This window comes from Artibeus jamaicensis, unplaced genomic scaffold, assembly GCF_021234435.1.
Source record: "Artibeus jamaicensis isolate MK-2021 breed Jamaican fruit bat unplaced genomic scaffold, CSHL_Jam_final contig_384, whole genome shotgun sequence".
In the NCBI taxonomy this organism is placed as follows: Eukaryota; Metazoa; Chordata; class Mammalia; order Chiroptera; family Phyllostomidae; genus Artibeus; species Artibeus jamaicensis.
In genome coordinates, this window is record NW_026521810.1 from 23,544,293 (window position 1) to 23,560,772 (window position 16,480).

A 16,480-nucleotide genomic window follows, 5' to 3' on the forward strand; every position below is an offset into this window, starting at 1 on the left:
TGCAGTTCGGTGCCACCTGGTGGCGGTTGTCTGTTCAGACTTCACTATCTGGCCCTGTGGCTGATTGGAGATTCCAGAACTACCATGGGGATTACAAGATTTGATGTCATCTGACAGACTGGAGAGTTTGACTAGCGAGCAGAATGCAGACTGAGGGACTTCCTCACTGTCTCCCTGCATCTTGAGACAAGACATCTCTTCACCACACTCCCTACTTGACCCACAAGGTAAGAACTTTAACCCAGCATACAGGAAATCTGTGGCCACCACTGCTGTCTGGGTGGCCCATTTGGCTCCATCAGGAAACCAGTTCTGGCCCTTCATGTCCTCAAAGCCCCACTGACATGGAGGTGTTGGCTGTGGTACATTCTACAGGAGATTGGGGTGTGACTAGAGAAATCAGAGAATCACAGCACAGGATAGGACTGCACTGTCTTTCAATCTACTCCCCGGTCTGTATATGTATATCAAGCAGTCCTCTCCACAGGAAATTTCCTGTTGGCTGTGCTCTCTTACAAGTCCCCATGTTCAACCATGAGGACCCAAGACCTCTCTTTCTCCCTCTCTCCCCCCTTTCTCTCTCTCTTTCTTATTACCTGTACTCTTAATATTTTTTTCTTACAGAGACTAATTTAGCATTTTTACCCTACCCAAAATTATGCTTCTAGCCTATCTTGCCTTATCCCGAAATGCAATAACATCCCCAGCCAAACCAACCAGCCATCTACTTTGTTCTTCCATCTCGGCAATACAAAGCCTGCAGAAGCTTTATAATACAGAGTTGGTTTTTTCTTTAACGCGTCCACCAAATAAAATTTTCAGGCTGTTAGCCACTTGTCTCCACCTCCATCCCTGCCCTGCCCTTAAGCAGACTGGAGGAAGAAGGGGTGTGGGTAAGGGAGCTGAGTGTCTTTCTGCTGGAGTCCAGTGTTTAAATGCCTCTTGTTAGAGCATTTCCAAACTCTGGAACCTATCCTGGCAACACGTCTTTCCGAGGACCTTTGTCTTTGCCTGAGAATGCTGATCAAGAAAGAATCTGGCCCTGGCCCGTGTGGCTCAGTACGTTGGAGCATCATCCAGTTCACCAAAAGGTTGTGGGTTCGATCCCAGTCCCGGCGCATATGGAAGGCAACCAATCAATATTTCTCTCTCACATCTCTCTCTCTCTCTCCCATCTTCCTCCTCCTCCTCTGTCGCTCCCTCCCTCCCCTCCATCCTCTCTCCCTAAAAGCAATGAAAAAATGTCCTTGGGTGAGGATTTTTTTTTTTAATCCGAAACAAAGACATAAGGCCGTGGGCAGATCGACAGCATCCACTGCTGAACTTCCGTTTGCGAGCTGGTGCCGGGACGGGCCGGCGAATTTCCCGTCTGACGTCTGGGAAGCCGCGAGCCTGGCTGCAAGTAACTGAATCCATCCCCTGACCTGCTTTTTAAGAAATGTGCAGTTCCAGAGATATTTTTATTTTTGAACTGAATAAAATAATAAGACACTTGTACTACCATAGGTCAATGATATACTACAGAGCCACAATCATTGAGATGTGCAGAGCTGACATCAGACAGGAGGGACAGAGCAATGAAACAGAACAAAGCCCCTAAAACAGAGCCAAGTACACACGTGAGTGTATGAGATCCAAGTGCAACCTCACCTCAGCGAGGGAAGGGTGGTACATCCAGCAGTGGGGCCCGGAAAATTATAAATTGTTAGAGAAAAAGTATGCAGAGACTTTTTTCATAGACTGACCAAAATAAACCCCTGAGAGACTGAATAGTCAAGTGCAAATAATCAAATAAATAAACAGGAGAAATCCAGGCAAATGTTTTCATGATTTGGGTTTGGAAGAGGCCATTGTAAGTATAACATGATAGAAGCCATAAAGGTTTTTTTGAAATATTTTAAAAGATTTTATTTATTTACTCTTTGAGAGAAGGGAAGGGAGAGAGAAAGAGACAGGGAAAGTAGTAACATCAATGAGTAAGAGATACATTGATCGGTTGCCTCTCACACACCCCCGACTGGGCACCTGGCCCACAACCCAGGCATGTGCCCTGACTGGGAATTGGAAACAGTGACCCTTTGGTTCACAAGCCATTGCCCAATCCACTGAGCCACACCAGCCGGGGTGAATTCTTTCAACTTAATAAGGACAAAATGAACAACTCCAATGTAAATTGAATAAATTACACAAACAAGTCACAAAAGAAGAGATGACAATGACTAAATAACACAATTGTAAAATTTCAATGTATAATGACTCAAGAATATTAAATGTAAAGTAGGGAAGCAGTCATAAGCTATCACGGCGTCAAAGAGTACAATGGCCGCCCAGAGCAGTCACGCAGAGGAAAGAAAAACCTCATAAAGCGCTGCTGTGGTGTGAATTACATACATTTTCTGAAAAAGGACAATGTATACCAAACCTTTAAAAGCGTTTAATCCCAACTGATTAATTCTTGGAAAATAAGAATGATAGCAAAGACATATATTTGAGTATTATAATTATAGCACTAATTAACTATCAATACACAGTAAATAACTCAAATGTCCAAACTAGAAGACTGGCTAAATAACTACCAAAAAAAAACCCAGAATATTATTACAGTCATTAGAAACTTCGTTATAGAAATACATTTATTTCTATAATAAATGTGTGGCCCCTGCAGGCCAGTTCCCAGCAGGGGACGCACAAAAAAAAAAGGCAACCACACATTGATGTTTCTCTCCCTCTCTCCGTCCCTTCCTCTCTAAAGGTAAATAAATAAAATTTTTAAAAAATGTCAAGCAGGCAAAGAGAATGGTGCTTACAGAAGAGACAGCCTGAGGGCTGCTGGAGGAAGAGCAGGGAGATGAAGCTGCTCCGCGCACGTCAAATGAGGGATGGCTGAGAAGTCTGAGATGCAAAGCGGGCTCTGGGGAAGGGCATGCTGCCTCCAGTTTGCAGGATCAGGGGGTGGATTCAGCTTGTTGCTCATGACCTAGGATGACATAGCAAAAGCTGCAGGACCAGAGGTTTTATTCAGTTTGGGGAGCAATGTGTCAGTCACAGCAGAAGTGACTCTGCTGCTCAAGGACAGTGACTCGGTCAGCCCTGCCTGCACAGGAGAATCCCCTGCGGAGCTCCTAAAACTCTGATTTTCAGGCCGTGCTACAAACCAATTTTAAATCAGAAGCTCTATAGTGGGATCCACACGTAGGGCTTTTTTGATGCTCCCCAGGTGATGTGCAGCCAAGATTGAGAGCCCTGTGCTACAACCTTGAACTTGCACATGAATAACCAGGTAGTCTTGTTAAAATGCACACTCTGATTTGGTCCATCGGGGTGGGGCCTGAGAACATGCATCTCTAACCAGCTGCAGGACATCCCTGATGGAGCTGGCTTTATAGCCAGTGACCAGCATATCCCAGGGAGTATTCAAGAAAAAGATAGCAGGTTACAGTGACATATGGGTATTGCAGAGAGGACTTATGCACCGAATAGGAACAGGAATTACATCAGTGCTTTTCAGCCTTTCTGTAACAGCTGCAAGCTTCCTCCACCACCATCCTCAAACAAAATTATCCACAGATAGCCAATGTATAAACCCAGCAAAGCTGAGCTGTCTCATAAAGGGAAGGGGGGAACCCAGAGTCCTGCTCTTTTGGCTTCCTTCCACCACCCTGCAGCACCTGAAGTTCTCCCTGAAGTTCATTAGAAGACACCCTAGATATTACTTTTTAAGAGTTTATTTATTTCTAGAGAGCAGAGAAGGAAGGAGAAGGAGAGAGGGAGAAACATCAATGTATGGTTGTCTCTCAAGCATCCCTCCTGGGCACCTGGTCAGCAACCCAGGCATGTGCCCTGACCAGGCATCAAACCGGCAACCCTTTGGTTCACAGGCACTGAATCCACTGAGCCACACCAGTTAGGAGCACCCTGGATACTATTTAATACATGTATCTATCTTCACTTCAAATGCTGAGGATTATCTCAGACACTGGAACTGTTGATGCTTGGATGACAGAGGATTCCAAGGCCTGGAGAGCCCTCAGTGAGCCTGGATTAGTGAACATTAAGGTATTAGGGTGCCAAGGACAGGACAGTATCTGCAGGACTTGGGGCTCTACCATCTGTATTCTGCAAGTTTATCCTGTAAAATGTATCAAGTCCAATTCACTGATTAGAGGAATAACCTGGAGAGAACAAAGACATGAAATTGTTGCATGCGCCTTCCTTCAGAGAGGACTGATAAGTTCAATGGCAGGATTTATCCATCAAAATCCATGCACATCGGATCAAGTGGGAACCAAGCTGTCCCTTCTGTCACCGTTACTTGCAGTCACTCCCGATGCTTTCTCTGGCTCATTTCTGGCGCATTCCTGACCGACCTCTGATCTCTTCTCCCAAGGCAGATGTTAACTCCGAGAACGGCTAAAATCATGCCTGGCAGGAATCTAGGGAATATCACATCCAAGAGCCCAAAAAATGCTTGGAGCTGTACAAAACAAGATTACACTAGGTTCATTGACCAGCTCTCTAAAATAATAATTTTGGCAAGAAATTTAAAAAAAGAGTTATTTCCAATTAACTACAAGGATATGGCAAAAAAATGTTTTTCTCCAAAAAAAGTGTCCAGGAGGAATAAATGTATTTAGTATTGTTTTTTTAATGATGGAATTTTATTCATTTGGTCTACAGTCATTTCAAATTTCTGATAACTTAGACGTTGTTTGGATAGAGTATTTGCAATGCTTTTACCTGAGCGAGATGCAGGAGGAAGCATTTAACCTTTGGTCCTGTTCACATCAACCCTTCGGGCCGTTTGCCTGCTTGCTGGTTTTGGAGAGGGATGTCGTTGAGGAGTACCTGGAGGAGGCAGGGATCTGCAAATTGTGAGACCCAGCTCATCGGAAGTGTTATCGTTTTAATTAAATTTATTTTATGGTGATAAAATATACATAACGAAATTTACTATCTTACATTCCCAATATTGTGCGACCACCATTGATACAGGGTGCAGCCAGGGGGGGGCCCCCAAAAAAGATTTAGAAAAGTGTCCAGAATTCAAAGTGTATAGGAATATTGGAGAGACATATAAGATGTCCTCACCCCCCCCCCCCCACAGGGGGAAGAAAGAATGGAGCCAGGCCATTGAGAGCTATTTTGCATAGCAACAGTTTTGGAGCTAACCTCCGGAGGAATGGTTATTTAACATATCTATAACCTTTAACTGGTTTCATAGATATGTTAAATAGCTGTGGCCAAGTTTGGGGCCAGGAAGAAGGAGGCAGAGGGGGGGAAGGTAGGAGCTGGGACTCAAGATGGGATCTATGAGCTGTTCTCCGGAGTGAGAAGGGCTTGGACTCAGGAGGATGTAACTGAAGAGCTGCTCTCCTGAGTGAGTGGACTGGGACTCAGGAGGATGTAACTAAGGTCTGCACTCCTGAGTGAGAAGGGCTTGAGGACTCAGGATGTAACGAGGGGCTGCGCTCCTGAGTGGACTGGGACTCAGGATGTAACTAAGAGCTGCTCTCCTGAGTAAAAGGGAAAAACCACGCAGCTTTGCCAGAATGGAGGTCCCTGCAGCCAGGTGAAGAAGACAGCCATATACTTTTGGTGGAGTGCGGACTCCTGCAGCTTTGGTAGAAGAGGCCCACGCGGCTTTGGGGTGCCCCCCTTTGGCCGCGGGGCCTGAAAAGCAACAGAGACTTTGACTGGAACTGGGTACAAAGGACTCTTGCCAGTGGACCATGAGAGGGTACCACAGTACTTTGGATTAACTCGAGATCCTGCACAGTGACACAGCTGACGGTGCCAGCGGCCTGCAACACAGACGTGTGCTCTTTTCCTGATTTACGGTACCCGGATTGGGACAGCGGGGGAAGGGAGCACTGTGTGGGTGTAGGTGTACAACCTAAAGAACTTTGATATTTTAGTGGTGGCATTAGGCCTGAATAGCATTAAATAAACATTTTGTTTCCTTTTCACAAATCTCTGGCTTTAAGAGATGTGTTTCCAATTGGCGGCAGACAGAAGGGCCCAGTAGATTTTATTATTTTGGTTTTTGGGAGGGGCCCCTGTTGTACAGCAGTTTTGGGCATCCCTAGGTGGGCCAAATATTGTATTGCCCCTCCCTCGGACCACCTCCTCTTGTTCGGCAACACCACCACCATCCATTTCCAGAACTTTTCATCCTGACAATTCCTGTGCCAGCGGCTGATCTACTGTCCGTCTCTGTGAATTTGCCTATTCTAGATATTTCATACAGGTGGAGTCATACGATGTCCGTCCTTTTGCGTTGACTTACTCACTTGGCATAATGGTTGCAAGGCTCACCCATGCTGTAGTGTGTGTCAGAAAAGCTTTCTTTTTGAAGGCTGAATGATACTCCATCAGACACATATGCCACATTTTTGTTCATCCGTGCATCTCTTGAGGGACATCTGGGTTTTTCCCACCTTTGGCTACTGTGAATGGTGCTGTTATGGGTTTTGGATTGGTTGGTTTGCATATGAAAGACATGCTAGAGGCAGTTATCTCTAGGGAATAGCTGGCCTGGGGAGTTCTTAAAGCATCAGATGCAGAAGCTAGAAAATAAGGTTAATGCACACTTTAGCGAAGTCGTAAAATCTCAAAGAGTAGAGTGCCCACAGGCTTGCAGACGTTGGGCCTGAAACAGCAGTTCTCCATGCGAGCTGTATACCAGAATAACTTGGAGAATTCTCTAAAATGCGGGGTCCTGCTCCCGCATGCAGGCCAATTAAATGAATATCCGTGGGGCCTGGTCATTTTAAAAGTTCCCCTGGTGATTCTCATGTGCTTTAGGGACTGTGTAGGACAGTGTTTCTCCAAGACTAAATCCAGATGAACAGCAGCATCACCTGAGAACCTGTTATAAATACAGATCCTCAGGCCCAATTGCAAAGCTGGAAACTCTGTGTGTGGTTCAGCACTCTCTGTTTGTATAAGCCACAGGGGGCAAATGCAAGGCCTGCAGGCCGAATCCGGCCCTCCACCTTGTTTTATCTGGCCCAGCACCTGGTTTCTACTTGGCAGCAACGCCCAATTCCTTGCCCCTAGTTAAGGAATAGTTACATTTATACAGTCCTAAAATTACATTCAGCCCTTTGAAGGCAACTGCAAGGCTGATGTGGCCCCTGGTGAAAATGAGTTTGACACCCCTTATACTATAAGCCCACCAGGTGACTCTAAAGCTGTGTCAAGTTGGAAGACCACTGGTTTAAGGTAAGGATTGTGGGTGACTTGTCTATAGTATCTCCCATCATGTCCCCGACTCCAACATGGGTGCTCCGTGCTCGGAGGCAGTGACCCTGGTAAGCTCAGCTAAAGTGTTCTATCATCAAACAAGCATCAGCCTGCATAAAGCAGGCTGTCCTTACAGGTGGGAGAGGTAGGTAGAGCCTGGAGGTCCTCAGAATTCATAGCCACTGCTCTGACTGCAGCAATAGGGAAGGGGGCTGAGCCAGGTAGGAAACACAGTGTGCAATCACTGCCCTGCACCTGGACAGCCCAGAAGCAGTGACAGGAAGTGACAATGAAGAGGGATCTTGCACGTCTGGTGAGACTGGGGCAGCCTGTCTGCGCAGACTGGACATGCTTGACTCCCTGCTTGGCTACATCTGTGGTTTGTTACTTAAAAACTCTCCAAGTGTCTTCAGGTTGCAGATTGTAATATTCACAGGCCTGGCTTTGAATATTAAACTGTGGGGCTTTGCAGAGAAATGGCTGGAAACAGAGTATCTGTAAAGGAGAAATTGAATGCTTTGCCCTTATTGAGAAAAATTCACTGTGGAGAATAAGCATAAACAGAATGGAAGAAAATATTATTGTGTGACTTTTTTTCATCAACAAGGAGATGATTCTGGTATATGCATTCTAATCCCAGCTCCTCTTTTTACCAGCTGTGAACATAGATCATTTAACTAAATTCTATACTTCAGTTTCCTCCTCTACAAACTGGGATCATGATAGCACCCACCCAATCACTTACTTTTAGGATTAAATGGGATAATGCTAGCAAAACACTTGGCGTGGTGCTGGTCACCCAGTGAGATCCCACTCCCATTTCTGCTGGGAATGCCGTCACCAACATTATCAGCACCGTGGCCTGGAGTAAACCTCCCAAAGTATTAGCTGTTATTATTGTCATTACTATTAGACATACTGAGCCTGGCCATTAAACTCGCATCAGAGGAAAGGGCTATGACTAGCCAGACTTGCCAATGACCCCTTGAGAGAAAATATCCTGTGTAAAAATTCAAAAAACTTATTTGGATGTCCTCCTTAGAAAGAGCCTTGTCTGAAACAGCAGGATGAACTGTGCCATTGTGGGCGCCCCGGAAGGCTCAGCAGTCCAACGTGCAAAGCATTTTCTTGCCCGTGTCCCAGTCAAGCTAAGTCCGTTGCTATCTAAACCCCAGGTGGCGACTCAGACCCAGGGAGCTTCCCTCTGTTTTTAAGAACCAGACTTAGGAGTAGCTTACACTTTGTGGCTTATTTCTACTGCTCCTCGTCTTGGATAAGTCTTATCTCTCTTCTCCAAGCTAATTATTCTTGTGTCTGTAACTTTATTTGTCAGATAGAATGGATTAGGGCTCAGAACCACTGTGGTGGCTCTTGTCTGAAAGTACTAGCTGGTCTGCATCCCTGCACCCAAATCACGTCTAAGTGTAACATGAAATGTATCAGCTGAGTGGTATGATCACGCCCTTCTTTCTAGAGCATGTGTCTATAATAATGAAGCCTGAGGTTGCAGGGGGGGAGGGGGATAGGGAGAAAATGACAGCAATATTGAACTCAACATTAACGAAGATTGCCATAGGTATACGATGGATTCAATTCTCTTTAATCCATGTTTATTCTTCTCTTTTCAATCTGAACAGGAATCTTCATTATGGAAAAAATCCACTAGAAAAGTATAAGTTGAAGAGATTTGCTTTTTCTAGTTTATCCATGAATGTATCACCCACTTAACCATTGCAGGTGGCAAGCCTCCCTGGGCTGTCTTATCATCCAAACTCATTAATGGCAAATGCTGAGAAAGGTAGCTGTCCAACCTTGATCAGCCATCATTTCTTAGACTGACCCCCCCCCATCCACTTTATTGCAGGTACCACATTTGCCTGCCTGTTCTGATCTACTTCCTCCCCCTGCTGGTGATCGGCTACGCATACACCGTAGTGGGAATTACCTTGTGGGCCAGTGAGATTCCCGGGGACTCCTCTGACCGATACCACGAGCAAGTCTCTGCCAAGCGCAAGGTGAGAAAGGGACACGCATCCCTAACCACCCCCCCCCCAGCACAGACAACAGGCTGGCAAGCATGTGGGCCCAGAGCCTCAGAAGGCTCAGAGACAGCAGGCACAAAGTCCCCCTTAGGGAACAGCAGAGGGGAAGGGAGGGGAAGAGAAGAAGGGGGCCCTCTTTAATGTATCAGTAACCTAGGTCTACCTGTGCAGGCATGACCTTGCTCTCGCCTTACGGGTAACTGCAACCCATCAAGCCATTAAACACACATCCACACACACACAGCATTTAACTACAAAAGCATTAAAAAGGTATTCAGTCCTCTTTTATTTATGTAAAACATAGCAAAATAATACAGTCACTTGGTGAAAACATATAACATACTGTATTCAAAGGAACAGCAGTATGATGGTGGACACCAAGTCAGAGGTTCGGAGGGTCACATTGGAGCAGTTCTGTCCCTGGTTGTGGCAGGGCTTTCACTCACCTGTACAAGTGATAAAATCTCCCAGAACTGTCCCCACCTCAGGGGCCCATGGAGCACAGTGAGCCCACACACAGATTGCAGTGCCGTCCTAGCACCGCACTGACACCAGGGTCCTGGTTTTGATCACACAGCATGGTCATATCAGGTGGCGTCATCGGAGGAAGCTGGGAACTCTCTGCACTATTTCTGCTACTTGCTGGGAGTCTTACGTCATTTCAAAATGAAAAGTTAAAAAAACACATGAAGAGTCTTACCATGAAAAGGGTCCCTCCTGTCTAGGTTCTCCCTCCACCCAGCTCCCAAGTTCATGAGCACGTTCACTATGGTAGCCACCGTTGTTTCTTATTAATCCTTTCAAATATTATAATGTGTTTATATCCCAGATAAATATAAATTACTTTCTTCTTTTTCACACAATAGCAAATATACACTTTCTGCCTTTCACTTCTTTTGCATTTAAAAATATCCAAAAGACCTTCAAAAACCAATATGTAGAGAGATTCCTCATTCTTTTTTGTTCTTTAGGTTCATGTTTGCATAGAATTTTATTGTGTGGAAGCTAGGCAGTTCTTTGCTGATTTATTGGGAAAAGAGGGGAATGGTTATATCACCCAGAGTTCATAAAACCTTATAAATTCCCTTTAAACATCGCATGGTCCCTTGTGGCCGCTATCCAAACCCTCTCCCTTCTCCTGCCCACCTGCTGAGACTCCAAGCAAAGAGCTACCCTAGCTCACTGCTTCCCCCCTCTGGTATTTCCCTGCTTCCTGAGTCTTTGCTTCTTGGACTCCCATTCCCCTTAGCTCATTAATCTGGTCTCCCCTGGCTTCTTCACTTATTGCCCAGAGGATGATGTAACACAGGGATCCTCAAACATCGGTGTGCATCAGAATCATTGGAAGGGCTTGTCAAACACAAAAGTCTGGGTCCCACTCTCAGAGGGTCATATTTGGTGAGTCTGGGTGGAGTCCAAGAATTAGCATTTCTGACAAGGTCTTGAGCGAGTCCTGGGGCCAAACTCTCAGAACCACAGACATAACCCAAGCCCTAGAAACACATATAAAAGGTCTTTCTTCCTCCTCAAAAGGGATTTTGAGAAACACGTCCCACCCCACCCTGCACTGTGTGCAGTGAGGGACTGGTGGGAGAAGAGCGAAAGTAGCCATGAGAAAAGGAGAACGTGCTGGTGGTCTCACCCGTCTCACCCTCTGCCAGGTGGTCAAGATGATGATCGTCGTGGTGTGCACTTTTGCCATCTGCTGGCTCCCCTTCCACATCTTCTTCCTCCTGCCCTACATCAACCCAGATCTCTACCTGAAGAAGTTTATTCAGCAGGTCTACCTGGCCATCATGTGGCTGGCCATGAGCTCCACCATGTATAACCCCATCATCTACTGCTGCCTCAATGACAGGTGGGAACCCCATTCCCCAGACTCTCTCCAGGGGCCACAAGACCATCTGTCTATATAACCACCAAGCAGTCAAACTAAATGAGCAAATTTGGCTGTGAGGCGACAGGGACTGGTAGGGACTGCAGCAAACTTAGCACCACATTACTCAACCCCTGCTGGTGATCACCACTGCAGGAATATAAGCCCAAAGTGGACATACTCTTCTTTTCCAAAAGGAACCAGAAATCCATGTTCTTGTGTGATATCGCATAAGTTTCAAACACTGTCAACTAAGTTAATGGGAGTGGGGTGCAGATTTTAAAAAATAAACCAAAAAGACCCTCTGTGGCTGATGTGCATAAAGCAGGTCCAGGGGATGGATCCGGTCTGTGGCTGTGCGTTTGCACACTCTGCCCGGTGCATTCACCGCGCAGGCGCAGTGTGTGGACACAGACAGAAGAAGGGGTGTGAGAGTGAGCTCGGGAGAGGTGCACTGAAAGGGCGTGATCGGCAGAAAGTCATCCTTCAGACAGTGAGCCACTCGAAGGAAGGGACCGAACGGCCATGTTTTCACCGCATCGTTACTAGCACAGTATCGTCCACAGAGTAAACCCATAGTGAATGTTTTCTTTCGATGCTGAGTGAGCGACCCAGAGCTGGCTGACCCCGCAGCAGTGGAGGCAGCATTTTCAGTGGCCGCCCTCAGGAAAGACATGTGTCGCCTGCACCTGGGTTCTAGTACTGGGTTTGGCTTGAATGACCAACCTTTAAATCTTTTTATGTCCCAGTACAGCTTGGGGATTTCCATCAGGTGAGCATGTCTCCAGTTCTCAATTGATTTTAAAACTAAAACCACAGAGCCACGTGTTAAAGGGCCTCCGCGGCGGTGGGAGGGCCTCGGGAAGGCCGCGCCCCTGCTCACCCCTCCGTCTGCTCCCCCTGCAGGTTCCGGCTGGGCTTCAAGCACGCCTTCCGGTGCTGCCCCTTCATCAGTGCGGGAGACTACGAGGGGCTCGAAATGAAATCCACCCGGTACCTCCACACCCAGAGCAGTGTGTATAAAGTCAGCCGCCTGGAGACCACCGTCTCCACGGTGGTGGGAAACCAGGAGGAGGAGCTGGAGGACGGTCCCAAGGCCACGCCCTCATCCCTGGACCTGACCTCCAATGGATCCTCTCGCAGCAACTCCAAGGCCATGACAGAGAGCTTCAGCTTCTACTCCAACATGCTCTCCTAGACCGCGGGGCCTTCGGCAGGGGCAGCCACCATTGTCTCTGCCCTGCTTCACTTCATGCATGAAAAATTCCTTGGTCTGAAAACCATCAGAAACCCCTCACATTGGGGCTTGTAAAAAACATTGAAATGGTTTAGGAGAAACATTCCATCGTGGAGTCAAAAAACCTGGATTCTTCCATGTCGTGGCCACCCCCGTGCCGTTACCGAAGGCAAATCATCCAACTTCTTGGAGCCTATAAATGGGAAGGTCATACTCAATGTCCTCTACAGTCTATTCCATGGTTCTAGAATAAACTTTGGTTGCATGGGAGCACCCATTTCAAGTTGAATCCTGTGATGTAACAGTAGATCTCACTGTCCTGTTTGCCTGGAGCCTCTGTCTTATGTCAGTAAAGTCATTCTCAGTCAAGTTCAAATTATTCTCCCTCAGCTGGAGGAGCCAAAGGAGGAACCCCAGCAAAGCTGAATGAAAGATTTAACCCCAAGTTAAACCCAATGAGAGACTTAACCCCAAGTTAACTTCCAAGTGCTTGCAAAAAGAATACAAAGTCTCTTTTTGTCATCTTAATATTTGAGGGTATTTAAATATCATGGGACTGAGAGCCTCAGATTCCTCTGCATTATGTCCTCAGAGACCGTCCTAAGTAACTGATGCAGGCGGAACGTGGCCCCTAATTCCAGCTAGTGTCCATCATGGGCCATGAGTCAGGAGAGCTGTGCTGTACTTAATCTGTGTGAGCCTGTCTTTCCTTATTTATAAAACTGTGGGGCTGAACTAGATCATATAAGTGTCCCACGAATTTTAACATTCCATGGTTCAATTATTGCATCAGTTTTTTGTTTATTTCGCCAAAAACTGGTGGTCTCAGAAAGAATAAGAGAAGAGAGTCTGGTGACTTAATACCAAGCTCCCAGGGAAGTAGAAACCACTACGACCATGTGTCAACACCCATGTCAGACATTCTCTGATTTGTCCTAAAACGTGAGTGCTTTTTTCCTCCTGGAAGGTTTTAGTCTTTAACAGAGCTGAGCACTTGGTGTCAAAGCCTGAGTCTCTCCACCAGGTTTTAGCAGGCAGAGCCTGCAGCTGGAGATAACATCAGGATAACTAATTTGCGGATTCCCTGGTCTGGCCCTTTGGCGTCCTATGACAGAGGTGTTAGCTTTATACTAGCATCAGGCATGTCTCAGAAGCCCAGTGAGCAAAGGGGCTGCACACAGCAGCAGCACCTCTGGGAAGAAGACACTTGGCATCTTTAGACTCTCGAATCTCCCTCTTCCTGCCACCTGGCTTTGCTGGCCTCCTGTCTATGAAAGGTGGGACAACACACTGACCCTACTGACCCTTGGCTCTGAGCTGGGGACACATGCTCCTTCCACTCTTGAGGAGCCGTTGCTAACTCACCAGTCCTGGTGGGTTGAGGCCATGCAGCAGGCATTGGAGGCAGCTGAGAAGCAGATCCTCCCTAAGACTCTAAAGACCCACATTCAATATGTGCAATCAAGACAAGGGCTGAGACCTTCAGAGAGCCTTGTGCAGTGAGAGTTCTCTGAGATAATTCTAAGGGGGCCACCTATCGGTCCGGGGAATCTAGCGAGACATGGTCGACAGCATCGTCACTGGCATTGTTAGAGTGCGGGGTGGTACTGCACTGTTTCAAATATGGCAAAACAGCCCCTGTGAAGTAGCCCGGCAAGCCTTTCTCTGACCCACTCTCCAACACCCATTTAACGTACCAGACATGTCTTCAGCTCCCACATGTGAGAAGCACCGTAATTTGTGCTGTGCATGCGGCTCATCTCACAGAAATGTGTCACTCCTGAGTGTCTCTCTTAAGTCTCTTTCCTTGGTGTACTGTTCAGTAGGAATAGAACATAAGATGTCATGGGGCCGATCTTTGTTGTGTTACTTCCAAAGTTGGGATCCAGTTGCTGTCAGTGTATTCTCCGTATTGTGCCAACCTCTCCTCTTCCTCGTTTCAAAAAAGAGGAGCTGATGTATATTGTGGACTCACAGTCGGACCATAGTTCTTAAGGGGTGGGGAGGGGGACCTTTTAGGGGAAGATCTAAGGGGCAGGAGTCCTTGTCCTCTCCCAACACCAGAATGCTGAGACATTCTGGAATGTCTTCTCTCTTGGAAGGACTGAAAGAAATTCTAGGGAAAGAGGGCTCAGGAGCTGATCTCATTGATTCAGCTTTCCAGAAGGATCCTGTATGTAAGCAAGGTTGTTCCTGAGACTTCCATTTTTCAGCCTGGATTCCTGGAAAGAATTTCCATAGAGAATAAAGTATGTGTTTGACTATCTCACGCCATTGTCTTATCTCCAGGGAAGCTCAGCACCCTACGGGGGGCTGAATGGGGTGGTCTGCTGGACCCTCACCACTTGCACAGTCAGAAGGATGACACCCAACACCCAGCAAAGTCCTAACTCTGTGGCAAAATGACTTTGACAAAATGCAGGGACTGTTTCCAAGTAAGGATCTGGGAAGGTAAGGTGAGATTGTGTGAAGTGACAAGTGATGTCGCAGGTGAAGGGCTGTCAGTTCAGGTCCTCCCAGAAGCAGAAGCTAAGGCAGAGTTAGAAGCACAAGATATTCACTGGGGGAAGTCCCTGGGGAAGATCAAGAGGGAAGGAAGCTGGAGGAGGCAGGGGAGTCCTGAGACCACTGGGAAGAACAGATGCCTGCGGAGAAGGGGAGGAAGCAGTGGGCAGGCGGAGCCTCAGACTTGGTGAAGCTCTGGGGAAAATCTCAGTTTGCCAACAGGTGCCCCTAGTTGAGGCCCACATTGGCAGAACTAGCCAGGCCCGGTAACCCTGTTGCTGAGGCACTGGCTGGGAGCTGTCTGGGGAGCCAGTGGTCCATGTTTGAACACCCTGGTGGGTCCTGACGGCGCAGCAGCTGACGGCCAGCAACCAGCAGTCTGCACTCCCACCTGAGCTGAGACCCCCACAGCTGGCACCAGGGCTTCAGTCAAGGCCCCTGTGTTTGGAAACCATGTCAGGAAACCGTCGGTAGGATTTGAAACTGTAATGATGACCTCTGTCAGCCCTGGCAACCAACACCAACTTCTGGGGGCCCTTCTGTCCCACCTCACGTCTCAAGCCCGCTTCCTCAAAGCAGCCATGAGCAGCTGTTAAGGCTGTTAGCAGACTTGCAATGACAAGGACAGGGGAGGCACTGAAAGAGGAAGTTGTGAGGAGAACATATGCAGCCGCCCAATGTAGTCTGGATTAGAAACAAATAATAAAGATATTTCTATTTAAACTAACGCAGCTTAAACCGAGGTATCTAGATAAGCTTCAGTGAACCCACAAATCCCCTTCCAGATCCTCACCAATCATGTGTAAAACTGTGTGTGTGTGTGTGTGTGTGTGTGTAGTAAGGGTGCAAACCCTGAGTCTTCTCGAAGAACTCATTCACCCTTTACTCTCCAGAGAAGGAGAGAAACTAAGCTGTTTCCAGCAGAGGGGCAAGGAGCTGGGAGACCATCAGAGCACAGTGAGAGGGAGATGAGCCCCAGGAGAACTGGAGTGACTGCCGGGAAGCTGGAAACAGCTTTGGAACAAAGTCATAATTCACCGCAGACTCCCGGAGGAGTTAAAGCTGTAGAACGTCATTAGAGATGTTTGTGTCAGTAAAAATACCAATTCATGATTAAGAGGTATGCTCTTCCCCATGAGAAGATGAGTATTTGTTAGCTGAGGAAAGACGAAGCTTAGTTATAGGTCAAAAATAACTCCAGCTGTGGAGTACGGACACTCCTGTGAAAACGCAAGGACACTCTGTTGGCACAGGCTACACACCAGGGGTACTCGACACTTGACCTTGGCAGCCACCCTGGCTTCAATAATAACCCTCCCTCCACTGCCCCTCCCGTGGCTCTTCAAATCTCTTTCATGGAGTGTATGTGATCTCCTCAGCTCTGGAACCTGAGAGTGGGATTTCAGTCAAGGCCCAAAGCCAAGGTGAGCAAGGTGGAGCACACCAAGAATATTTCTCTCCCCTATCTTCACAGGTGAAGGCAGCATCTGACCACAGAAACTGCCTTCCTGAACCCCACAGGCGAAGTTCTGAGATGCCCTCATGCATCTCTGCCCGTTCAGGAGAAGGAAGAGG

The 16,480-nt window shown here is 47.2% G+C and overlaps 1 protein-coding gene across 1 annotated transcript in view; it reads left to right on the forward strand.

Moving 5' to 3' along the window:
• The window catches only part of TACR1 (tachykinin receptor 1), a 157,561-nt gene extending 142,923 nt beyond the window's left edge, over positions 1-14,638 (forward strand). The window contains exons 3-5 of the mRNA XM_037130920.2: positions 9,110-9,260; positions 10,949-11,145; positions 12,070-14,638. Of these exons, the coding sequence (XP_036986815.1) occupies positions 9,110-9,260; positions 10,949-11,145; positions 12,070-12,361 (640 nt within the window). The 3' untranslated portion in view covers positions 12,362-14,638. The remainder of the gene's footprint in view (positions 1-9,109; positions 9,261-10,948; positions 11,146-12,069) is intronic.
• Positions 14,639-16,480: the final 1,842 nt, after the last annotated feature.